This window comes from Festucalex cinctus, chromosome 9, assembly GCF_051991245.1.
Source record: "Festucalex cinctus isolate MCC-2025b chromosome 9, RoL_Fcin_1.0, whole genome shotgun sequence".
Lineage (NCBI taxonomy): Eukaryota > Metazoa > Chordata > Actinopteri > Syngnathiformes > Syngnathidae > Festucalex > Festucalex cinctus.
The window spans coordinates 7,628,549-7,655,894 of NC_135419.1; the positions used below are offsets into that span (position 1 = coordinate 7,628,549).

Sequence of the window (27,346 nt, forward strand, 5' to 3'; positions counted from 1 at the left end):
TTAAACCAACACAACCAGGCATTATCGAAGCACTACAGTCTTTCATAATTAGTAAACTAGTAAAATAGAATGATTCCTTATGAGTGGTGATCATTATTTGTACATTGTAAGCAGACTCAAACATGTCTATGTTTGAGTTGCATGTTTGAGTTGACCAAGATATTGTCACAAAAGTTGAACATGAAAAAATTTATATGATACATTATATTCCACAGTGAGCCGGACAGTCAACTAAAGTAACAGAACATACAAAATGTCATCCTACCTTTTCAGTGTTAGGTAAAGTCTGAGTCCTTGTAAAGGTGTCTCCTCCATTAATACTGATCAGTTCTGCTTCTACAGGTGGAAAGGGGGTGGGAAAAACCACCATGTCACTCTTGAGTGTGTCTGAACTGAAGCACACGTCGTACTGCTGAGTCGCTTTGGAGTAAGACCAGCTCCCGTCAGGGTGGGTGGTGATCATTGGGGCGCTGTACCTGTCGAAAGGTCCGTCTGTCTGTCTGTGGCATTTGAAGGCCACTAAAGTGATGAGGCTGAGCAGAAAGATGAGCGACACGGCCACAATGGCGATGAGCAGATACAAGTGTAAATCGGAGAAGCTCTCCTCCTTGATGGGCACATGTCTGAACTGAGTGTGGATGTCAGCTGTGCTTTCAAGCACCACCACATCAATAGACACAGTAGCTGACAGGGAGGCTTCTCCGTTATCACACACCAACACCACCAAGGGGTGACTTTTCAGGTCATTGTCACTCATTCGCCTCTTGGTCCGAATCTCCCCGGTGCTGGTTCCGATCCGGAAGAGGTTGTTGCTGCCTTTGGGCTCAGACAGGTGATAGGAGAGCAGTGCATTGTAGCCAGAGTCTGCATCCACTGCCCTGATTTTGGCCACAAAGTATCCCGCTTCAGCAGAATAGGGGATGCTCTCACTATTTACGGAGCCGTGTTCAGAATAGGGAGCCAAAATGGCGGGCCTGTTGTCATTCTCATCCAGGATAAAAACATTGACGGTGACGTTGCTGCTGAGTGGAGGAACACCAGAATCTGTGGCCTGAACTTTAAATTGAAACGTCTTTAATTTCTCATAGTCAAAAGATTGCAAACTGACTATATCTCCACTATCTGAGTTGATGTTAAGTAGTGACAAAATTGGAATATTTCTTGGATAATTATCTAACAATGTGTATGACACTTTTGCATTTGCGTCCAAGTCAGGATCAACTGCATTTATGGAACAAAGAGAAGATCCAGTTGGACTATTTTCTTTGACATACACATTAATAACAGCTTCCTTAAAATGAGGTGCATTATCATTAACATCAGAAATATGAACAGTAATGATCCTTCTAGTGGACAGAGGTGGACTTCCTTCATCTGTTGCTATAATGGAGACATTATAAACAGAAATGTTTTCTCTGTCTAGTGCTCCATCAACTACTAAAGAATAATCATTTTTGTAGTTAGATTTCAGCTTAAAGGGAACAGATCCAACTACCTTACAGTTAGTTACACCGTTGTTGCCACCATCTTTATCACTAATTGTAACCAAAGCAACAATTGTCCCCAATTCTGCGTTTTCTTTTACGGGCGTCATCAGTGACGTCACTGTTATTTCAGGGGTATTGTCATTGACATCTATTATCTCGATGAGCAATTTCGCATTTGCGCTACGTGGAGAAAGGCCTTGATCCATTGCTTGAATCCTGACTTCATAAGCAGGAGTCTCTTCAAAATCTAAAGTACCTTTAACGGTGATTTCTCCCGTTTCTGCATTTAGATTAAAAGTATTTGATGGATCGTTGCTGCCTCGTTTAATTAATGAATATGTGATCTTGCTGTTTATTCCTTCATCTATATCAGTTGCATTTAATTTGATCACAAACGAGCCCTGTTCGGCGTTTTCACTCACACGCACTTTATAAAGCGACTTGCTAAAAACGGGTGTGTTATCATTCACATCCATGACCACTACTTTGATGTGCAACGTGCCCGACCTGATAGGTTTTCCTCCATCTAAAGCAGTCAGAGTGAGTTCATGTATTGGTTGTTTCTCTCGATCTAAAGCTTTGTGCAGCACCAGCTCTGCAGACACGCCGTGCTCTCCATCACTCTGCACATCCAGCGTAAAATGTTCATTTGGACTCAATTTGTACGTTTTTACTGTATTGCTTCCTGTGTCTGAGTCTACTGCTTCTGGGAGGAAATATTTTTCCCCAGCTGCCACAGATTCGGATATCTTTAAGATGTGTAAATCTTCCTCAAATTTCGGCGAATTGTCGTTCACATCTAAAATATTCACGTCAATGCGGTGCACACTCATCGGGTTGCTCAGCACTGCTTGTATTCTCACAAAGCATTGCGCCGCGCTGGGACAAAGCTCCTCCCTGTCTATTCTGTCATTAACAACCAGATTACCCGTCCGAAGATCTACCTCAATATATTTCTTACTGTAGCTTGAAACAATACGCAGGTCTCTGCTGTGCAGCTCTTGCAAATTGAGGTTCAAATCCTTGGCGATATTCCCCACCACCGCGCCTTTGTTCATCTCCTCGGAAATGGAGTAAGAGAATTGTGAAGCGGATCCGTCACAATAGAGAAACAAGACAACGATATAAATCCACAAATAATCATCCGTCCCCATCGTTGTAGTCTGCTGTACAATAAACAGCAATCCGGCTAGTAATGTATATCCACTCTTTGCCGAAACGAATCTCCAGCGATAACAACTGTTCTCCTCGCCAAATGAAACAAGAATGACGGTCAAAACGGCAACCAATGGTGATTTTACATCGCCTGTGTGAGGGCCGATTGTGCATTATCATGATCTGTGGTCTTAGTGCGACATCGTGTGGTCAATTAGTGTTAAAGCATTAAAACTTGTGACATTTTTTGAAGCACTATGTCATATTTAAAACATTATACACTTCAAATATATTCCAAATTATATATATATATATATATATATATATATATATATATATATATATATATATATATATATATATATATATATATATATATATATATATATATATATATATATATATATATATAATAAATAAATTAAATAAAGGAAGTATTGTTAAGAGTCAGAAGCCCATATTGCAATATTGCTATCTTTTATATCCAATCAGAAATATGTATGATCCTACTTAGATAAAAATGTAATGCGCATGACCATTGTTGTCTAATTTAGAAGTATTACCACCTAAAATGCCTTGTCCTGTTATGGAGATTGTAAATATAATATTTAGAGATGCACATCTGCCAATTCAAAACACACTATCCAACAACTGAAAGTGTTCAGAAAAATATCATTTGTAATCACAACTACAAGTACTATGAAATAAATAAGGACGTCCAAACATACACTTACATTCACAGGCTTTACAAAGGGATGCATTCTCTTCTATAGTTCCATGGAAAGTGCTACACGAGCAGGCTGGGAACAAGCACTACATAGGCCTATGTCCACCATTTCATACAATATGTTGACTGATACTGTATTTGTCATATGCTACTGGGCCATAATACCCTGCTAGAATTTATATAGAGGCCAAAAAATAAAAAAATCACAGCACTTAGTCAACCTATATGTATTCCCTTTGACATGAGCATCTGAGAAATTATCACAAAAATCTGGCACTTGAAAAGGGGTGTGTAGACTTTTTGTATTAACTAAAATACACGTGAATACATCATAAATGTTTAAGTATAGAAATATGGTCAGCCTACCTTCTCCGTGTTAGGTAAAGTCTGAGTCCTGGTAAAGGTGTCTCCTCCATTAATACTGATCAGTTCTGCTTCTACAGGTGGAAAGGGGGTGGGAAAAACCACCATGTCACTCTTGAGCGTGTCAGAACTGAAGCACACGTCGTACTGCTGAGTCGCTTTGGAGTAAGACCAGCTCCCGTCAGGGTGGGTGGTGATCATTGGGGCGCTGTACCTGTCGAAAGGTCCGTCTGTCTGTCTGTGGCATTTGAAGGCCACTAAAGTGATGAGGCTGAGCAGAAAGATGAGCGACACGGCCACAATGGCGATGAGCAGATACAAGTGTAAATCGGAGAAGCTCTCCTCCTTGATGGGCACATGTCTGAACTGAGTGTGGATGTCAGCTGTGCTTTCAAGCACCACCACATCAATAGACACAGTAGCTGACAGGGAGGCTTCTCCGTTATCACACACCAACACCACCAAGGGGTGACTTTTCAGGTCATTGTCACTCATTCGCCTCTTGGTCCGAATCTCCCCGGTGCTGGTTCCGATCCGGAAGAGGTTGTTGCTGCCTTTGGGCTCAGACAGGTGATAGGAGAGCAGTGCATTGTAGCCAGAGTCTGCATCTACTGCCCTGATTTTTGCCACAAAGTATCCCGCTTCAGCAGAATATGGGATGCTCTCACTGTTCACGGAGCCGTGTTCGGAATAGGGAGCCAAAATGGCGGGACTGTTGTCATTCTCATCCAGGATAAAAACATTGACGGTGACGTTGCTACTGAGTGGAGGAACACCAGAATCTGTGGCCTGAACTTTAAACTGAAACGTCTTCAACATCTCATAGTCAAAAGACTGCAAACTGACTATATCTCCACTTTCTAAGTTAATGTTTATCATTGAAGCTGTTTGTGTCGTTTTAAAAGACCTGTCAACCAAGTAATAAGATGTTTTTCCATTTTCTAGCGTATCAGCATCTGTCGTCGTCAAAGTGTAAATTGTCATACCAACTGGACTATTCTCCTTCACGTACATATTAATGACAGGCTCCATGAACTGAGGTGGATTGTCATTGACGTCGGACACTTGAATGGTGATGACATGTGTAGTGGACTGAGGTGGAGTTCCTTCATCAGTAGCTGTAAGCGTTATAAGATACTGGGAGGTGTCCTCTCTATCAAGAGGTCCATCAACCAACAACGAGTAATATTTTTTATAGTTAAACTTCAATATGAATGGCACAGATCCATCAATTTTACACTGTGTTTGGCCATTTTTACCTCCATCCTTATCAGCCACCATCACCATGGCAACGGCAGTGCCGATCTCAGCGCCCTCTTTCACGGGACTCATGAGAGATGACACAGTGATTTCCGGTGCGTTGTCATTCACGTCAATGACTTCCACTAAAACTTTGCTGTGCGCCAAGCGAGGAGGAACGCCTTTGTCCCGCACTTGAACACGAATCTCATATGCTTGAGTCTCCTCATAATCAATATCACCTTTAACGGTGATTTCTCCTGTATTTTCATTTAGTGCAAACGTGTCATCAGGGTTAAAACGCCCTCTTTCTGCAAAAGAAAACGTGAGTTGCCCATTAACACCATCGTCTAAATCAGTTGCAGACAGTGTCAACAACGCAGTGCCAATATCTGCATTTTCAATAACTTGGACCTTGTACAGAGATTTGCTAAATAAGGGAGAATTGTCATTGACATCAAGGACATTTATTTTTATTTGTGTGGTCCCTGATTTTGGAGGTTTTCCTCCATCGATGGCAATAAGCGTGAGGTCAACCACAGCCTGTTTTTCTCTGTCTAAAGCTTTCTGCGGTGATAATTCAGCAGATATACTGTCGCCATTATTTTGCACGTCTAAAACAAAATATTCATTCGGGTTTAATTTATAAGTCTTCACTGAGTTTGTGCCTACGTCTGCGTCATGTGCTTGTGGAAGCGGATGTCTCTCCCCGAGAAATGAATATTCAGACATGTCTATTGTTGTAATCTCTTGATTAAACACGGGCGCGTTGTCATTAATATCATTAATAACAACTTCAATTTGATGGAGCCTGCGAGGGTTACTCAATGCGGCTTCTATATTTAAAGAACATTTCAACACATTCGGACACAGCTCCTCTCTGTCTATTCTCTCGCTAACAAGCAACATTCCAGATTCCACATTAACGTCAAAATACCGCTTTTTGTACACGGAGTTGATCTGCAAGCCTGTGGATTGCAGTTGCTGCACACTGAGGTTTAAATCCTTAGCGAGATTTCCCACCGCCGTCCCTTTGTCTACCTCCTCCGAGATGGAGTACGATATTTGAGCCGCCGTCCAGCCGCACAGACAAAGCAGTGTGAAAAATAGACCCCCGATAGTAACCCATTGGTTCCGAGAAGCCATTCTCCTCAAAGAGTCAACATCAATCCCGTTTTGCCTTTGGTATATCCACAAGGAATGAGAAAAGAAAAAATACAAATCCGATTGTATCTTTTGTGTCTTACGTCTCCGTGGAGCTGCTCGTTGTGCTGCCTCGACGCTGAACACTCCCCATTTATGACGTTTTCTATTCAGAGGAGTTTCTGTCCACCAGGCGCATTTTTAACACGGTCTCCTGCGTCACCTTGTGACGGTTGTGGTGTAGTGCAGTTTCAAATAGAGATTTTTAAATAAAGAAAACCTAAGGAATGGAAGCGCTGCACGACAAAAAGAAAAAAAAAAGGTAGCATAATATAGGACAGTATTGTTTGCTGTCTTGATTCTAAACATGTAAAACTATAGTACTCATTATGCACTTCAGAACCACGGAGAGCGACTCATCATTTTTTTAAACCACATTTTCAAACAGATGTTTGCTAACCAAAAATATACTCAGATGTCAGCACTTACTTGACACTTTTTCAATGAGTTGATTTTACAACCAATCATCATCATCATCATCATCATCATCATCATCATCATCATCATCATCATCACCCACATCAAATTGGTGCATGCCCAACACTGATTCCAAATAAAACAATATAAATGAACCAACTGAACACATCATTAATATTCACTACCTGTACCGGATTTATACTGGATAAAAATATTTAACATTAATACTCATATTTAGAGCTCCCTATAACTTCCCACATCCTTATATCCGTCACCTCCTGCCCCTTCCATCCTTCTCACCACACTTTATGCTTGTCAAAATGTCTCAATGATCTAAAACATTTTAATTCCCAAACTCCATCCCAAGACCTGGATCATGCTGGCTGCCTTCAAAACAGCCTCATGGACATTTTCTTATCGTAAATATCACGGAAATGCTTTTAACTTAATTATATAAATTCATTGGTTTCTCTTATGGACATAATTCTAGAATCTTATTTCATATGTTTTGTTTTGATTTTATACTATTGAGTTGAAAATGTGCATAAATATTAGTACAAGTGACAAACCACGGCTAGTGCAATCACTTTGAATTGGAATGTCCTACCTTCTCCGAGTTGGGTAAAGTCTGAGTCCTGGTAAAAGTGTCTCCTCCATTAATACTGATCAGTTCTGCCTCTACAGGTGGAAAGGGGGTGGGAAAAACCACCATGTCACTCTTGAGCGTGTCTGAACTGAAGCACACGTCGTACTGCTGAGTCGCTTTGGAGTAAGACCAGCTCCCGTCAGGGTGGGTGGTGATCATTGGGGCGCTGTACCTGTCGAAAGGTCCGTCTGTCTGTCTGTGGCATTTGAAGGCCACTAAAGTGATGAGGCTGAGCAGAAAGATGAGCGACACGGCCACAATGGCGATGAGCAGATACAAGTGTAAATCGGAGAAGCTCTCCTCCTTGATGGGCACATGTCTGAACTGAGTGTGGATGTCAGCTGTGCTTTCAAGCACCACCACATCAATAGACACAGTAGCTGACAGGGAGGCTTCTCCATTATCACACACCAACACCACCAAGGGGTGACTTTTCAGGTCATTGTCACTCATTCGCCTCTTGGTCCGAATCTCCCCGGTGCTGGTTCCGATCCGGAAGAGGTTGTTGCTGCCTTTGGGCTCAGACAGGTGATAGGAGAGCAGTGCATTGTAGCCAGAGTCTGCATCCACTGCCCTGATTTTGGCCACAAAATATCCCGCTTCAGCGGTATATGGGATGCTCTCACTGTTTACTGAGCCGTGTTCGGAATAGGGAGCCAAAATGGCGGGACTGTTGTCGTTCTCATCCAGGATAAAAACATTGACGGTGACGTTGCTACTGAGTGGAGGAACACCAGAATCTGTGGCCTGAACTTTAAACTGAAACGTCTTCAACCTCTCATAGTCAAAAGACTGAAGAGCAACTATATCTCCACTTTCAGAGTTAATGTTTATCATTGTAGTTATTGGCATTGAGTCAGCACTATTTTGCACAAATGAATATGTCACATGCCCATTTTGATCAATGTCATCATCCAGTGCAGTCACGCTATTTATTACTGCTCCAGGTGGACTATTTTCTTTTATATAAACATTAATAAGGGGCTTGGAGAAGTGAGGTTTGTTGTCATTAACATCCGAGATTTTCACATTCACAAAAGTTGTGCTGGAAAGAGAAGGAGTGCCGTCATCATTTGCAATGATGCTTATGTTGTACACAGACACACTCTCTCTATCAAGAGGTCCATCCACAACCAAAGAATAATAATTTTTATAATTTGACTCAAGTTTAAAAGGTACATCATTATTTATTTTACTGTAGACGTGACCATTTTTCCCACCATCTTTATCTAAGACTGAAACAAGAGCAACAGCAGTGCCAGTTGCTGCATCTTCTTTCACTGTGTCCAACAAAGATGTAACTGAAATTTCAGGGGCATTGTCATTGACATCTAAAACCTCAATCAATAATTTGGCATGTGATGTCTTAGGAAAAATAGCCCCATCACTAGCTTGTACTCTAATCTCGAAATTGTTCATCTCTTCAAAATTTAAATTCTTTATGTTGGTAACAGCCCCACTTGTTTTATCTATGGCAAACAAAGCATTTTGCTTCCCTCTACCCACTTCACTGAAAGAGTAAAACACCAGTCCATTTTGTTCTGCATCTAAATCAGTCGCATTTAATGTTATTATAGATGTGCCAATCTCAATGTTCTCATATACACTAGCTTTGTACAGACTTTGACTAAATACAGGCGCATTATCATTAATGTCCAGTACATTCACAACAATAGTCATTGTTCCTGATTTAGCTGGTGTTCCTCCATCAATAGCAGTCAATGTGAGTGTGATCACTGGCTGTTTTTCTCTGTCTAAAAGCCTCTGAAGCATCAAATCTGGTGTCACACTTCCTCCTTTCTGCGCCTCAAGAGAGAAATGTTCATTCTGACTTAGTTTGTATGAATTTATTGAATTTTTACCAACGTCTGCATCATGAGCTGGATGCAGAGGAAACTTTGTGTTGAGTTCTGTGTTTTCTGTAATATTTAACACCTGTGATTTGCTCAAGAATGTTGGATAATTGTCATTTACATCTAAGATAATAATTTCTAAACGGTACAATTTTAATGGATTATTAATCACTGCCTCCACACTGAGTGAACATTTGGCTTCATCTCCACACAGTTCCTCTCGATCTATTCTCTCATTAACATAGAGGACGCCAGTATTCAGGTTTACCTCGAAATATTTCCTCTTGGTTCCTGCAACAATCTGAAACATGCGGGACTCCAAATCTTGGACGTTTAGGCTTAAATCCTTGGCAATATTTCCCACAACGGTCCCCACATTCACCTCCTCCGCCACCGAGTAAGAAATCTGGCCGCACACGGCTTCCCAGTAACACTCCAGCAGCACGAACACCAAATACATCCGCATAGAACGCCATCTGCCCGACGCATGCATCATTCCATAGATCCAGAAGTAGAAATGGTGCAAAAAAAAAAATAAGATTCGCCACTTGATATCAAGAAAACATTTGAACAAATTGAATGGATTCGCCCGTGTGAGTATCACCGACACATCAGCCTCTTTCACCGTCTGAGCTTCTTTGTTCCAATGACGAAAAACAGCACGCACATTTGGGAGGAGCCCCGCGCCGTGAACGCGTGAGCTCAAATGCCACGGTCTACTGTGCTCTCTAGTGGACGTTTGCGTGAACTACAAGTAGTAGTACACGACGGGGTGATGCCGAGCTCAATCATAAAATATATTCTTGTGAACGTATCAAATCCCATCAAAAAGGAACAGTCACCGGGATAAATGTTCCTCTCCTCATGAACACTAACTATGAATTGAGACATTTCCAACAATACGATATAGGCCCACAATAGTGATTTATTTACATCAGTGAACGTTATTTATGAGTTAAGAGAAGTAATGGAAGTAAATATTAGTTAGCTAGTCCTGACAATACTTCATGAAAGCGATGTTAAAAATTCAGCACCATGGACAGCAAGTCTCACTCCATGCAGCCACTGTGAAAAATAACATAATGGTTGAAAAATATTGTGTTAAATACTAAACATCACTATTTCCCTACCGTGACCATGTCATTGTTCCAAAGCGTACAAGTTCAAAAAAAAAGAAAACCATGTCTCTCTTTTCCTTTGCAGAAAGCACTATTTCATAAAGTTATATCAATATCTGTTATATGCTGTTTTGTCAACATAAAACTTTTCAGATGTCACAAATTCCATTCGAAGAAAACATTCTTAGATTTAAATCAGCGCATCATCCCATTACTGTAGGTGCATTGACTATTAAAAACTTGCATTTTGAAATAAAATTATAATTTATAGTGTTTAATACTTCTAAGTTTGACATGTAAATATAGGTACATAATAGCAACATACTACTGTTAAGGCAAAATATTGGGAAAATTCCCATATAGCCTACCTTTTCTGTAGTGGGTAAAGTTTGAGTCCTGGTAAAGGTGTCTCCTCCATTAATACTGATCAGTTCTGCCTCTACAGGTGGAAAGGGGGTGGGGAAAACCACCATGTCACTCTTGAGTGTGTCCGAACTGAAGCACATGTCGTACTGCTGAGTCGCTTTGGAGTAAGACCAGCTCCCGTCAGGGTGGGTGGTGATCATTGGGGCGCTGTACCTGTCGAAAGGTCCGTCTGTCTGTCTGTGGCATTTGAAGGCCACTAAAGTGATGAGGCTGAGCAGAAAGATGAGCGACACGGCCACAATGGCGATGAGCAGATACAAGTGTAAATCGGAGAAGCTCTCCTCCTTGATGGGCACATGTCTGAACTGAGTGTGGATGTCAGCTGTGCTTTCAAGCACCACCACATCAATAGACACAGTAGCTGACAGGGAGGCTTCTCCGTTATCACACACCAACACCACCAAGGGGTGACTTTTCAGGTCATTGTCACTCATTCGCCTCTTGGTCCGAATCTCCCCGGTGCTGGTTCCGATCCGGAAGAGGTTGTTGCTGCCTTTGGGCTCAGACAGGTGATAGGAGAGCAGTGCATTGTAGCCAGAGTCTGCATCTACTGCCCTGATTTTTGCCACAAAGTATCCCGCTTCAGCAGTATATGGGATGCTCTCACTGTTTACGGAGCCGTGTTCGGAATAGGGAGCCAAAATGGCGGGACTGTTGTCATTCTCATCCAGGATAAAAACATTGACGGTGACGTTGCTACTGAGTGGAGGAACACCAGAGTCTATGGCCTGAACTTTGAACTGAAACGTCTTCAACCTCTCATAGTCAAAAGACTGAAGAGCAACTATATCTCCACTTTCAGAGTTAATGTTTATCATTGTAGTTATTGGCATTGAGTCAGCACTATTTTGCACAAATGAATAAGTCACATGCCCATTTTGATCAATGTCATCATCCAGTGCAGTCACTCTATTAATTGCTGCTCCAGGTGGACTATTTTCTTTGATATAAACATTAATGAGGGTTTCTGAGAAATAAGGCTTGTTGTCATTAACATCTGATATGTGGACATCAATCACACTGGTGCTGGACAGAGGTGGAATTCCTTCGTCATTTGCAGTAATGATAATATTGTATGTAGCTGCATTTTCTCTATCAAGAGGACCGCCAACAACCAAAGAGTATGAATTCTTATAATTTGACTCAAGTTTGAAAGGAACATCATTATTAATTTTACAGTGCACCAAACCATTTTTACCTCCATCTTTGTCCATCACGGAGACAATTGCAATAGCTGTTCCAATTGTTGCATCTTCTTTCACTGTGTTCAGTAAAGATGTAACAGAAATTTCAGGGGCATTATCATTGACATCTAAAACTTCTATCAGCAATTTGGCATGAGAGGTTAAAGGAGAAGCTCCACCATCACTAGCTCGTATTCGGAGTTCAAAGGCATTTGTTTTTTCGAAATCAATATTTTCCTTATTTGTTACTGTTCCTGTTTTTTCATCAATAGAGAACAAATTTGTTTCTTCCTCTCTTCCTCCTGCATTGAATGAATAGAACACGTGTCCATTTTGTCCTGCGTCTAAATCAGTCGCATTTAGTGTTGTTATTGATGTGCCGATCTCAATATTCTCATATATACTAGCTTTGTATAGCTTTTGACTAAAAATAGGAGCATTATCATTAATGTCCAGCACATTCACAACAATAGTCATTGTTCCTGATTTAGCTGGTGTTCCTCCATCCATAGCAGTCAATATGAGTGTGATCACTGCCTGTTTTTCTCGGTCTAAAAGCCTCTGAAGCACTAATTCTGGCGTCACACTTTCTCCTCTGAGTACCTCAAGAGAAAAGTGCTCATTTTGGCTGAGCTTGTATATATATATTGTATTCTTACCAACGTCTGCGTCATGAGCTGGCTGCAGAGGGAATTTGGATCCTACAGCTGTAATAGTCTCACTAATGTTCAGCACCTCTTTATGACTAGAAAATACTGGGTAATTGTCATTTACATCTAATATTGTTATTTCAATGCGGTACAACTTCAACGGATTATTAATGACAGCTTCTACACCGAGTGAACATTTTGCCTGTTTCCTGCACAATTCTTCTCGATCTATTCTCTCATTAACATAGAGGGCGCCAGTCTTCAGATTTACCTCAAAATATTTCTTCTTGGTTCCTTCAACGATTTGAAACATACGGGACTCCAAATCCTGCACATTTAAGCTTAAATCCTTGGCAATATTTCCCACAACGGTCCCCACGTTCACCTCCTCCGCCACCGAGTACGAGAGCTGGCCGCACACGGCATCCCAGTAAAACTCCAGCAGCATGAAGAGCAAATACATCCGCACAGAGCTCCAAAAGCCCGACGCACGCATCTTTCCATACATCCAAACAACGGCATAGAAGGTAGAAATGGTGCAAAAATTCACTTAATATGAAGGGAAAATCTAAACCAATTGAATTAATTCTTTACTATAACCATCCCCGTCGCGTTAGTCTCTTTCACCGTCTGAGCTTCTTTGTTCCAATGAGGAAAAACAGCACGCACATTTGGGAGGAGCCCCGCGCCGCCGATGAGGTTGCGTCAATGTCACGGTCCATGGTGTCCTCCAGTGGACGTTTGGATGAACTACAACTAACATCATAGGACATGATAACATACAGGTCTATCGCTAATAGTGAAGCCCATTACATCAGCTATAAAATCGCCTTTTAAAAATGCACAATTTGACTGCAGTCTAATGTGTGATTTTCATGCATGACACTTTATTCTAGAAATATACCTCAATATGATTATTTTGAAGTGGCTTCAGTAGTGTATGATTAAGAACTGACAAGTCGCTCATTTCCTTAAGAAAAACAATGAATGTCAGCATCCCCTTGCAACAATATCACCCCAACCCCACTCCTCTCCACCACAGATATGGGAAATAGGCAAGGTTGCAAATTATAAATATACAATGGAATGTATGTATTCCAGAATAAATCTATTCATATTTAATTCTGACAAAGCACGACACATGAACACACATAAAAAAAAAAATGTCCAGAACCATGGACAGCACATATCACAATACACAAGACTGTAAGCAACAGAAACCTAAATATTGTAATACAGTATATTAGGCTATATCGCCTGTGTTTCAGCAATAAGTGCAAACTCTTAAGAATGTTGATGGATAAAATAACCCTCTTTTAGTGTTAAACAACAACGTCCATTCCTCCGTTCACTTCTTAATATAGCCGACTAAAAGAAAATACCTACACACTTGAGACATTATTTCCGACTAATTATGGACGACAAATATGAAATTTTGAAGACATGCAAACCCCCTAAATTACAAATATAGCAAGATTATTATTATTATTATTTAAAAAAAAAAAAAAAAATATATATATATATATATATATATATATATATATATATATATATATATATATATATATATTATTTTTTTATTTTTTTATTTTTTTGCATTGAACCATCACAAGCTGCTTTTGTAAAGGTCATCCTTACATCAAGTGGTTGTCAAAACTATTTTCGTCATAAGAACACAATATAGCGACATGCAACCAAGGCCAAGCAGTCAAGAAACTAAAAATGTATAGCCTACCTTCTCAGTATTAGGTAAAGTTTGAGTCCTGGTAAAGGTGTCTCCTCCATTAATACTGATCAGTTCTGCCTCTACAGGTGGGAAGGGGGTGGGAAAAACCACCATGTCACTCTTGAGTGTGTCTGAACTGAAGCACACGTCGTACTGCTGAGTCGCTTTGGAGTAAGACCAGCTCCCGTCAGGGTGGGTGGTGATCATTGGGGCGCTGTACCTGTCGAAAGGTCCGTCTGTCTGTCTGTGGCATTTGAAGGCCACTAAAGTGATGAGGCTGAGCAGAAAGATGAGCGACACGGCCACAATGGCGATGAGCAGATACAAGTGTAAATCGGAGAAGCTCTCCTCCTTGATGGGCACATGTCTGAACTGAGTGTGGATGTCAGCTGTGCTTTCAAGCACCACCACATCAATAGACACAGTAGCTGACAGGGAGGCTTCTCCGTTATCACACACCAACACCACCAAGGGGTGACTTTTCAGGTCATTGTCACTCATTCGCCTCTTGGTCCGAATCTCCCCGGTGCTGGTTCCGATCCGGAAGAGGTTGTTGCTGCCTTTGGGCTCAGACAGGTGATAGGAGAGCAGTGCATTGTAGCCAGAGTCTGCATCTACTGCCCTGATTTTGGCCACAAAATATCCCGCTTCAGCGGTATATGGGATGCTCTCACTGTTAACGGAGCCGTGTTCAGAATAGGGAGCCAAAATGGCGGGACTGTTGTCATTCTCATCCAGGATAAAAACATTGACGGTGACGTTGCTACTGAGTGGAGGAACACCAGAGTCTGTGGCCTGAACTTTAAATTGAAACGTCTTCAACCTCTCATAGTCAAAAGATTGCAAACTGACTATCTCTCCACTCTCTGAGTTGATGTTTATCATTGTAGTTATGGGCAATGAGTCAGTGCTGCTTTGCACAAATGAATAAGCCAAATGCCCGTTTTGATCAATGTCATCATCCAGTGCAGTCACTCTGTGAATTACTGCTCCTGGTGGACTATTTTCTTTAATATAAACATTAATGATGGGCTCTGAGAAATGAGGAATATTGTCATTAACATCTGAGATGTGTACGTTAATAATACTGGTGCTGGAAAGAGGTGGAGTACCTTCATCAGTTGCAGTAATGCTGATACTGTACACAGATGCACTCTCTCTGTCAAGACGACCATTGACAACCAAAGAATAATAATTCTTATAGTTTAACTCGAGTTTAAAAGGCACGTCATTATTTATTTTAGTGAGCACTATACCATTTTTACCTTCATCTTTATCCAAAACTGAAACAAGAGCAACAGCAGTGCCAATTGCTGCATCTTCTTTCACTGTGTCCAACAAGGATGTAACTGAAATTTCAGGTGCATTGTCATTGATATCTAAAACCTCAATCAATAATTTGGCATGTGAAATCATTGGGAAAGCTGCTCCATCACTGGCTTGTACTCTTATTTCAAAGACATTTTCATCTTCGAAATTGAAATTCTTTATGTTGGTAACAGTGCCCGTTGTTTTGTCTATTGCAAAGATGTCATTCTGCTTCCCTTTATCCGCTTCACTGAAAGAATAGAACACTTGCCCATTTTCTCCTGCATCTACATCAGTTGCATTCAATGTTATTATAGTTGCACCAATGTCAATGTTCTCATGTACACTAGCTTTGTACAGACTTTGACTAAATACAGGAGCATTATCATTACTGTCCATGACATTCACAACAATAGTCATTGTTCCTGATTTAGCTGGTGTTCCTCCATCAATAGCAGTCAATGTGAGTGTGATTACCGGCTGTTTTTCTCGGTCCAGAAGCTTCTGAAGCACTAATTCTGGTGTCACACTTTCTGCTTTGTGTACCTCAAGAGAGAAATGTTCATTCTGGCTGAGCTTATATGATTTTACAGTATTTTTACCGACATCTGCGTCATGAGCTGGATACAGAGGGAATTTAGATCCTGCTGCTGTAATTTCAGTGATATTTATCACCTGTGAATTGCTCATGAACAATGGATAATTATCATTTACATCCAATATTATCGTTTCAATACGGTATAATTTTAATGGATTATTAATGATGGCCTCAGAATGAAGTGAACACTTGCCTTGCTTTTTGCACAGTTCTTCTCGATCTATTCTCTCATTAACATAGAAATCGCCAGTCTTAAGGTTTACCTCGAAGTATTTCTTCTTAGTTCCCACAACGATCTGAAACATACGGGACTCCAAATCTTGGACATTTAGGTTTAAATCCTTGGCAATATTTCCCACAACGGTCCCCACATTCACCTCCTCCGCCACCGAGTAAGAGATCTGGCTGCATACGGCTTCCCAGTAACACTCCAGCAGCACGAAGAGAAAATACATCCGCATAGAACTCCATTTGTCCGACGCACGCATCATCTCATATACACAGGTATAAAAGGTAAAAATGGGAAAAATATAAGACAAAAATCCAAACAAACTAAATTATTTCTTCCGTGAAACAATCCCCGACAGCTCAGCTTCTTTCACCGTCTGAGCTTCTTTGTTCCAATGACGAAAAACAGCACGCACATTTGGGAGGAGCCCCGCGCGGTGCACCAGGATGCTCAAATGCCACGGTCCATTGTGTCCTCTAGTGGACATTTACGTGAAGTACAAGCGAATTGAAACAACTATGATGATCAATCACAAGTAATACATCCATTTAAAAAAAAAACAAAAAACAGTGTAAAGTCTCTTAAAAACAAGCAATCACTGAGCTTAATTTTATCATAACACCAATGCAATTAAACATTTTTTTTCACAAGATAACAACATAACAACTACAACAATGGAATGAAAATATTCCTGCACATGTATTTTTTTGTCATCCTGACAGTACGTCATGAAAGAAACATCAGCACCATGGAGAGCGAGACTCTATCGCAATACTGAATAGACAGGAAGCAGTAATGAGCAATAATTATCAAGAATATATCAGCAGCACTCAAACAAGGTCAAAATATTTCATTAAAATATGAATGTATAATGCCGGCAAACACAATAACTTCCACACCAGTAGTCAACAACTCCGATGATACTCAACTATCATATTTACTAAATCAACATAAATGAATAAACCACTACACTTTTTTTTTTCTTGCATGAGACACTTTAAGTTTTGCCCCACTAGGATCAAACCTGCTTATTTTAAACCAGTGCATCATTGCATAAGTTGCAGTGCCTATAATATTTTGTGCTGCTTTCAGAAAGACCATTACATTTCAGTGCAATGGTACTTTTTTTTTTTAGATACATACATGAATATTGGTTCAAAATATATCAACATGCTACCAATAAGAAGAATCTTAAGACACAAACACATGTACAGCCTACCTTTTCTGTAGTGGGTAAAGTTTGAGTCCTGGTAAAGGTGTCGCCTCCATTAATACTGATCAGTTCTGCTTCTACAGGTGGAAAGGGGGTGGGAAAAACCACCATGTCACTCTTGAGTGTGTCTGAACTGAAGCACACGTCGTACTGCTGAGTAGCTTTGGAGTAAGACCAGCTCCCGTCAGGGTGGGTGGTGATCATTGGGGCGCTGTACCTGTCGAAAGGTCCGTCTGTCTGTCTGTGGCATTTGAAGGCCACTAAAGTGATGAGGCTGAGCAGAAAGATGAGCGACACGGCCACAATGGCGATGAGCAGATACAAGTGTAAATCGGAGAAGCTCTCCTCCTTGATGGGCACATGTCTGAACTGAGTGTGGATGTCAGCTGTGCTTTCAAGCACCACCACATCAATAGACACAGTAGCTGACAGGGAGGCTTCTCCGTTATCACACACCAACACCACCAAGGGGTGACTTTTCAGGTCATTGTCACTCATTCGCCTCTTGGTCCGAATCTCCCCGGTGCTGGTTCCGATCCGGAAGAGGTTGTTGCTGCCTTTGGGCTCAGACAGGTGATAGGAGAGCAGTGCATTGTAGCCAGAGTCTGCATCTACTGCCCGGATTTTGGCCACAAAGTATCCCGCTTCAGCAGAATACGGGATGCTCTCACTATTTACGGAGCCGTGTTCAGAATAGGGAGCCAAAATGGCGGGACTGTTGTCATTCTCGTCCAGGATAAAAACATTGACGGTGACGTTGCTGCTGAGTGGAGGAACACCAGAGTCTGTGGCCTGAACTTTAAACTGAAACGTTTTTAACCTCTCATAGTCAAAAGATTGAAGAGCAACTATATCTCCACTTTCTGAGTTAATGTTTATCATTGTAGTTATTGGCATTGAATCCGATCTACTTTGCACAAATGAATAAGCCAGATGTCCATTTTGATCAATGTCATTATCCAATGCAGTCACTGTATTTATCACTGCTCCTGGTGGACTATTTTCTTTGATATAAACATTAATGAGGGTTTCTGAGAAATAAGGCTTGTTGTCATTAACATCTGATATGTGGACATCAATCACACTGGTGCTGGACAGAGGTGGAATTCCTTCATCATTTGCAGTAATGCTAATATTGTATGTAGCTGCACTTTCTCTGTCAAGAGGACTGCCAACAACCAAAGAGTATGAATTCTTGTAATTTGACTCAAGTTTGAAAGGAACATCATTCTGAATTTTACAGTGCACCAAACCATTTTTACCTCCATCTTTGTCCATCACGGAAACAATTGCAATAGCTGTTCCAATTGTTGCATCTTCTTTCACTGTGTTCAATAAAGATGTAACAGAAATTTCAGGGGCATTATCATTGACATCTAAAACTTCTATCAGCAATTTTGTGTGAGAAGTTAAGGGAGAAGCTCCTCCATCATTTGCTTGTATTCGGAGTTCAAATGCATTTGTTTGTTCGAAATCAATATTTTCCTTATTTGTTACTGTTCCTGTTTTTTCATCAATAGAGAACAAATTTGTTTCTTCCTCCCTTCCCCCTGCATTCAAAGAATAAAACACTTGTCCATTAATTCCCGCATCTAAATCAGTTGCATTTAATGTTATTATTGATGTGCCGATTTCAATATTCTCAAATACCGTGGCTTTGTACAGACTTTGACTAAATACAGGCGCATTATCATTACTGTCCATGACATTCACAACAATCGTCATTGTTCCTGATTTAGCTGGTGTTCCTCCATCAATAGCAGTCAATATGAGTGTGATCACTGCCTGTTTTTCTCGGTCTAAAAGCCTCTGAAGCACCAATTCTGGCATCACAGTTTCTCCTTTGAGAACCTCAAGTGAAAAATGTTCATTTTGGCTGAGCTTGTATGAATGTATTGTATTTTTACCAACGTCTGCGTCGTGGGCTGGGTGCAGAAGAAATTTAGATCCTGCTGCTGTAGTAGTTTCACTAATGTTCAGCACTTGTGCGTGACTAGAAAATAACGGGTAATTGTCATTTACATCTAATATTGTAATTTCAACACGGTATAATTTTAATGGATTATTAATGACGGCCTCAACATTAAGTGAACACTTGGCTTGCTTTCTGCACAGTTCTTCTCGATCTATTCTCTCATTAACATAGAGGACGCCAGTCTTTAGATTTACCTCAAAATATTTCCTTTTGGTTCCCGAAACAATCTGAAACATGCGGGACTCCAAATCTTGGACGTTTAGGCTTAAATCCTTGGCAATATTTCCCACAACGGTCCCCACATTCACCTCCTCCGCCACCGAGTACGAGAGCTGGCCGCACACGGCATCCCAGTAACACTCGAGCAGCATGAAGAGCAAATACATCCGCGCAGAGCTCCATCTGTCCGTCGCACGCATCTTTCCATACATCCAAATACGGCAAACAGGAAGAAATGGTGCAAAATGGACTTGATATGACGGGAAAATAAAAACAAATTGAATTAATTCTTCCGTGTAACCATCCCAGTCGCGTTAGTCTCGTTCACCGTCTGAGCTTCTTTGTTGCAATGACGAACAACAGCACGCACATTTGGGAGGAGCCCCGCACCGCGGATGAAGACGCGTCAATGTCATGGTCCATGGTGTCCTCTAGTGGACGTTTGGTAGAACTACAACTATCATCAAAGGACATGAGATACAGTAAAATCAATGATAGTAAAGTCCATTAAATAAACTATAAAATCACCTTTTAAAAATGCACAATTTGACTAAATGCGTGATTTTTGTGCGTGTAATTTTCATGCATGTCACTTGAATAAATTGTATTAAAGTGAAATCAGTAATTAATGATTAAGAACCGACACCGACCTATAGTCACTCATTACTTCAAGATAAACAATGAATGCCAGCATTTCCCCCCAGCAATACAGGATTACCCCAACCCACTCCTCTCCACCCAGTGTATCTAAAATATGGCAAATCAACAAGGTTACAAATTATAAATACACAATGAATGTATGTATTCCAGAATAAATGCATTCACATTCTGACAAAGCACTAATTCATGAACACACATTAAAAAATGTGATCAGAACCATGGACAGCGCTTCTCACAATATACACGACTGTGTTGCAAAATAAACCTAACCTAAATGTAATATTAGGATATATCACCTGTATTTCAGCAAGTGCAAACTCTGATATGGAACAATGTTGATGGAGAAAATAAGCCTCTTTTCGTGCTCAACAGCCTCCAATGTCCATTCCTCAATACCACATTACATTTACTTGCATAACATATCCTACCAAAAAAAAAATATCACCAAACACCTCCTTGCTTGAGACATTATTTCACAAAAAATATGCATGGACCACAAATGTGAAATTGTTATGACATGTAATCCCCCTAGATTACAAGTAAAACACCATTATGTTTCTTTAGTTACATTGAACCATCCCAAGTTGCTTTTGCAAAGACCATGCTAACTTCAAATGGTTGTCATCAATAACTGTATAGCGACATGCAACCAAGCAGTCAAAAAAGTAGAAAGGAATGTATAGCCTACCTTCTCAGAATTAGGTAAAGTTTGAGTCCTGGTAAAGGTGTCTCCTCCATTAATACTGATCAGTTCTGCTTCTACAGGTGGAAAGGGGGTGGGAAAAACCACCATGTCACTCTTGAGCGTGTCCGAACTGAAGCACACGTCGTACTGCTGAGTCGCTTTGGAGTAAGACCAGCTCCCGTCAGGGTGGGTGGTGATCATTGGGGCGCTGTACCTGTCGAAAGGTCCGTCTGTCTGTCTGTGGCATTTGAAGGCCACTAAAGTGATGAGGCTGAGCAGAAAGATGAGCGACACGGCCACAATGGCGATGAGCAGATACAAGTGTAAATCGGAGAAGCTCTCCTCCTTGATGGGCACATGTCTGAACTGAGTGTGGATGTCAGCTGTGCTTTCAAGCACCACCACATCAATAGACACAGTAGCTGACAGGGAGGCTTCTCCGTTATCACACACCAACACCACCAAGGGGTGACTTTTCAGGTCATTGTCACTCATTCGCCTCTTGGTCCGAATCTCCCCGGTGCTGGTTCCGATCCGGAAGAGGTTGTTGCTGCCTTTGGGCTCAGACAGGTGATAGGAGAGCAGTGCATTGTAGCCAGAGTCTGCATCCACTGCCCTGATTTTTGCCACAAAGTATCCCGCTTCAGCAGAATAGGGGATGCTCTCACTGTTAACGGAGCCGTGTTCGGAATAGGGAGCCAAAATGGCGGGACTGTTGTCGTTCTCATCCAGGATAAAAACATTGACGGTGACGTTGCTGCTGAGTGGAGGAACACCAGAATCTGTGGCCTGAACTTTAAATTGAAACGTCTTTAATTTCTCATAGTCAAAAGATTGCAAACTGACTATATCTCCACTCTCTGAGTTGATGTTTATCATTGTAGTTATGGGCAATGAGTCAGTGCTGCTTTGCACAAATGAATAAGCCAGATGTCCATTTTGATCAATGTCATTATCCAATGCAGTCACTGTATTTATTACTGCTCCAGGTGGACTGTTTTCTTTAATATAAACATTGATGAGGGACTCTGAGAAATGAGGCTTGTTGTCGTTAACATCTGAAACGTGCACAGTAATAAAACTTGTGCTGGAAAGAGATGGTGTGCCTTCATCAGTTGCAGTAATGCTGATATTGTAAACAGATACACTCTCCCTATCCAGGGGACCACCAACAACCAAAGAGTATGAATTCTTATAATTTGACTCAAGTTTGAAAGGAACATCATTATTAATTTTACAGTGCACCAAACCATTTTTACCTCCATCTTTGTCCATCACGGAGACAATTGCAATAGCTGTTCCAATTGTTGCATCTTCTTTCACTGTGCTCAATAAAGATGTAACAGAAATTTCAGGGGCATTGTCATTGACATCTAAAACTTCTATCAGCAATTTGGCATTAGAAGTTAATGGAGAAGTGCCTCCATCATTAGCTTGTATTCGGAGTTCAAATGCACTTGTTTTTTCAAAGTCAATGTTTTCCTCATTTGTTACTGTTCCTGTTTTTTCATCAATAGAGAACATATTTGTTTGCTTCTCTCTCACTCCTGCATTGAAAGAATAGAACACAAGTCCATTTGCTCCTGCATCTAAATCAGTTGCATTTAAGGTTATTATTGATGTGCCAATCTCGATATTCTCATATATGCTAGCTTTGTATAGAGTTTGACTGAATATAGGAGCATTATCATTAATGTCCAGTACATTCACAACAATAGTCATTGTTCCTGATTTAGCTGGTGTTCCTCCATCAATAGCTGTTAATATGAGTGTGATGACAGCCTGTTTTTCCCGGTCTAAAAGCCTCTGAAGAACTAATTCTGGCGTCTCACTTTCTCCTCTTTGTACCTCAAGAGAAAAGTGTTCATTTTGCCTCAGCTTGTATGAATTTACGGTGTTTTTACCAACGTCTGCATCATGAGCTGCACGCAGAGGAAATTTCGATCCTACAGCTGTAATAGTCTCACTAATGTTCAGCACCTGTAAATGGCTAGAAAATACTGGGTAATTGTCATTTACATCTAATATTGTAATTTCAATTCTGTATAATTTTAAGGGATTATTAATGACAGCTTCTACACTGAGTGAACATTTGGCTTGATCTCCACACAGTTCCTCTCGATCTATTCTCTCATTAACATAGAGGACGCCAGTCTGCAGATTTACCTCAAAATATTTCCTTTTGGTTCCTGCAACAATCTGAAACATACGGGACTCCAAATCCTGGACATTTAAGCTTAAATCCATGGCAATATTTCCCACAAAGGTCCCCACGTTCACCTCCTCCGCCACCGAGTACGAGAGCTGGCCGCACACGACATCCCAGTAACACTCCAGCAGCACGAAGAACAAATACAGCGGCACAGACCTCCATCCGCCCGACGCACGCATCTTTCCATACATCCAAATAGCGCATAAAGGTAGAAATGGTACAAAAATGGACTTGATATGAAGGGAAAATATATACAAATTGAATTAATTCTTCTGTGTAACCATCCCAGTCGCGTTAGTCTCTTTAACCGCCTGAGCTTCTTTGTTCAAAATGACGAAAAACAGCACGCACATTTGGGAGGAGCCCGCGCCGCGGATGAGGATGCGTCAATGTCATGGTCCATGGTGTCCTCTAGTGGACGTTTGCATGAACTACAACTAACATCACAGAACTATGTTTATATCGCTAATAGTAAAGCCTATACATAAACTGTAAAATTAAAATGCACAATGTGACTCAAGTCTGATGTGTGATTTTCGTGCATGTGATATTTGTTACTTTATTCTGGAAATATACCTGAATAGAATCATATTAATGTCACATCACTTATGTAATGATAAAGAACCAACAGACAAATCCAACAAGAACTCAAATCGCTCATTTCTTCAAGATAAACAAACAATGAATGAATTTCTCCCAAACAATATTACCCAAACCCAGTCTATCTAAATATGGCAAGGTTACAAATTATAAATACAGAATGTATACAATACATATGTATTCCGGAATAAATGCATTCGTATTGAATTCTGACAAAGCACTAATTCATGAACACATTAAAATGTATTCAGAACCATGGACAGCACATCATACACACAAGACTGTGTGGTAGGCTGGCAGCCATTACAAAAGAAACCTAAATATTGTGTTCGGCTTTATCACCTGTATTTTAGCAAGTGCATAATCTGATATACGTCAAGTGGATGTCAAACTATTTTCAAAACTGCACAATATAGCAACATGCAACCAATCAGTCAAGAAAGAAGAGAATGTATCGCATACCTTGTCAGTAGTGGGTAAAGTTTGAGTCCTGGTAAAGGTGTCGCCTCCATTAATACTGATCAGTTCTGCTTCTACAGGTGGAAAGGGGGTGGGAAAAACCACCATGTCACTCTTGAGCGTGTCTGAACTGAAGCACACGTCGTACTGCTGAGTCGCTTTGGAGTAAGACCAGCTCCCGTCAGGGTGGGTGGTGATCATTGGGGCGCTGTACCTGTCGAAAGGTCCGTCTGTCTGTCTGTGGCATTTGAAGGCCACTAAAGTGATGAGGCTGAGCAGAAAGATGAGCGACACGGCCACAATGGCGATGAGCAGATACAAGTGTAAATCGGAGAAGCTCTCCTCCTTGATGGGCACATGTCTGAACTGAGTGTGGATGTCAGCTGTGCTTTCAAGCACCACCACATCAATAGACACAGTAGCTGACAGGGAGGCTTCTCCGTTATCACACACCAACACCACCAAGGGGTGACTTTTCAGGTCATTGTCACTCATTCGCCTCTTGGTCCGAATCTCCCCGGTGCTGGTTCCGATCCGGAAGAGGTTGTTGCTGCCTTTGGGCTCAGACAGGTGATAGGAGAGCAGTGCATTGTAGCCAGAGTCTGCATCTACTGCCCTTATTTTAGCCACAAAATATCCCGCTTCAGCAGAATATGGGATGCTCTCACTGTTAACGGAGCCGTGTTCAGAATAAGGAGCCAAAATGGCGGGACTGTTGTCATTCTCATCCAGGATAAAAACATTGACAGTTACGTTGCTGCTGAGCGGAGGAACACCAGCATCTGTGGCCTGAACTTTGAACTGGAACGTTTTTAACCTCTCATAGTCAAAAGACTGAAGAGCAACTATATCTCCACTTTCAGAGTTAATGTTTATCATTGTAGTTATTGGCATTGAGTCAGCACTATTTTGCACAAATGAATAAGTAACATGCCCATTTTGATCAATGTCATCATCCAGTGCAGTCACGCTATTTATTACTGCTCCTGGGGGACTATTTTCTTTGATATAAACATTGATGAGGGGCTCTAAGAAGTGAGGCTTGTTGTCGTTAACATCTGAGATTTTCACATTAATGAAACTCGTGTTGGAAAGAGAGGGTGTGCCTTCATCGTTTGCAGTAATGCTGATATTGTAAACAGATAGAGTCTCTCTGTCAAGTGGACCATTGACAACCAAAGAGTATGAATTCTTATAATTTGACTCAAGTTTGAAAGGAACATCATTATTAATTTTACAGTGCACCAAACCATTTTTACCTCCATCTTTGTCCATCACGGAGACAATTGCAATAGCTGTTCCAATTGTTGCATCTTCTTTCACTGTGTTCAGTAAAGATGTAACAGAAATTTCAGGGGAATTGTCATTGACATCTAAAACTTCTATCAGCAGTTTTGCATGAGATGTTAATGGAGAAGTGCCTCCATCATTAGCTTGTATTCGGAGTTCAAATGCATTTGTTTTTTCAAAGTCAATGTTTTCCTTATTTGATATTGTTCCCGTTTTTTCATCAATAGAAAACATATTTGTTTGTTTCTCTCTGCCTCCTGCATTGAAAGAATAGAACACGTGTCCATTTGGTCCTGCATCTAAATCAGTTGCATTTAATGTGATTATTGATGTGCCAATCTCAATATTCTCATATATACTAGCTTTGTATAGCTTTTGACTAAAAATAGGAGCATTATCATTAATGTCCAGTACATTCACAACAATCGTCATTGTTCCCGATTTAGCTGGTGTTCCTCCATCAATAGCAGTCAATGTGAGTGTGATCACTGCCTGTTTTTCTCGGTCTAAAAGTCTCTGAAGCACCAATTCTGGCATCACACTTTCTCCCCTGAGCACTTCAAGAGAAAATTGTTCATTTTCGCTGATCTTGTATGAATTTACAGTATTTTTACCAACATCTGCATCGTGGGCTGGATGCAGAGGAAATTTATATCCTACTGCTGTAGTCTCACTTATGTTCAGCACCTGTAAATGGCTCGAAAATACTGGGTAATTGTCATTTACATCTAAAATTGTAATTTCAATTCTGTATAATTTTAAGGGATTATTAATGACAGCTTCTACACTGAGTGAACATTTGGCTTGATCTCCACACAGTTCCTCTCGATCTATTCTTTCATTCACATAGAGGACGCCAGTCTGCAGATTTACCTCAAAATATTTCCTCTTGCTTCCTGCAACAATCTGAAACATACGGGACTCCAAATCCTGGACATTTAAGCTTAAATCCTTGGCAATATTTCCCACAACGGTCCCCACATTCACCTCCTCCGCCACCGAGTACGAGAGCTGGCCGCACACGGCTTCCCAGTAACACTCCAGCAGCACGAAGAGAAAATACATCCGCACAGAGCTCCAAAAGCCCGACGCCCGCATCATTTCGTCCAAGGCATAAATGAATAAATGATGCAAAAATCGACTTGATATGAAGGATTTTTTTTTTAAAAACAAACAGAAAACTGGTAACAAACACGATGCAGTCGCATCAGTATCTTTCACCGTCTGAGCTTCTTTGTTCCAATGACGAAAAACAGCACGCACATTTGGGAGGAGCCCAGCGCCGCGGATAAGGATGCGTCAATGTCATGGTCCACGGTGTCCTCTAGTGGACGTTTGGATGAACTACAAGCACCACCACACAGCATCAAATAAGACCAATAGTCCTATCAAATAAGTCCAATAAAATCCATAACATAAGATACAAACTGAGAGAATGACCACTGACCAGACAATATGATTTAATTTTCATACATGTCAGTTATGTCTAGACTTAGTCAAACTCACTGGGGAAAAAAAAATATATATATTTCAGTGAATGTAGGCCTATTTAATTTGGAAATGTATAGCCGTTGCACATGATTGAAATGCATAATCTGGCATTTTTTTAAATGGTCCATTTCTCAAAAATGTCATCATGTTACCACATTTTAGTCCTGTGCAACTCGTATGTTTAAATTATGGAAATGCAAATAAAGTTGCTTC

The 27,346-nt window shown here is 40.8% G+C and overlaps 1 protein-coding gene across 19 annotated transcripts in view; it reads right to left on the minus strand.

Moving 5' to 3' along the window:
• LOC144025391 (protocadherin alpha-C2-like) overlaps positions 1–27,346 on the minus strand; it is a 144,410-nt gene that overhangs the window by 37,487 nt on the left and 79,577 nt on the right. The window contains exon 1 of one of the 19 annotated variants that reach the window (XM_077531324.1): positions 24,356–26,865. The exons of 11 other annotated variants lie outside the window; for them this stretch is intronic. In XM_077531324.1, coding sequence (XP_077387450.1) covers positions 24,356–26,743 — 2,388 coding nt within the window. In that variant the 5' untranslated portion in view covers positions 26,744–26,865. Of the gene's footprint in view, positions 1–265; positions 2,750–3,735; positions 6,251–10,576; positions 12,846–14,203; positions 16,886–17,548; positions 20,065–21,084; positions 23,600–24,355; positions 26,866–27,346 lie in introns of those variants that run through there. 7 more of the 19 variants (XM_077531322.1, XM_077531321.1, XM_077531323.1 and 4 more) reach the window with 7 other exon arrangements.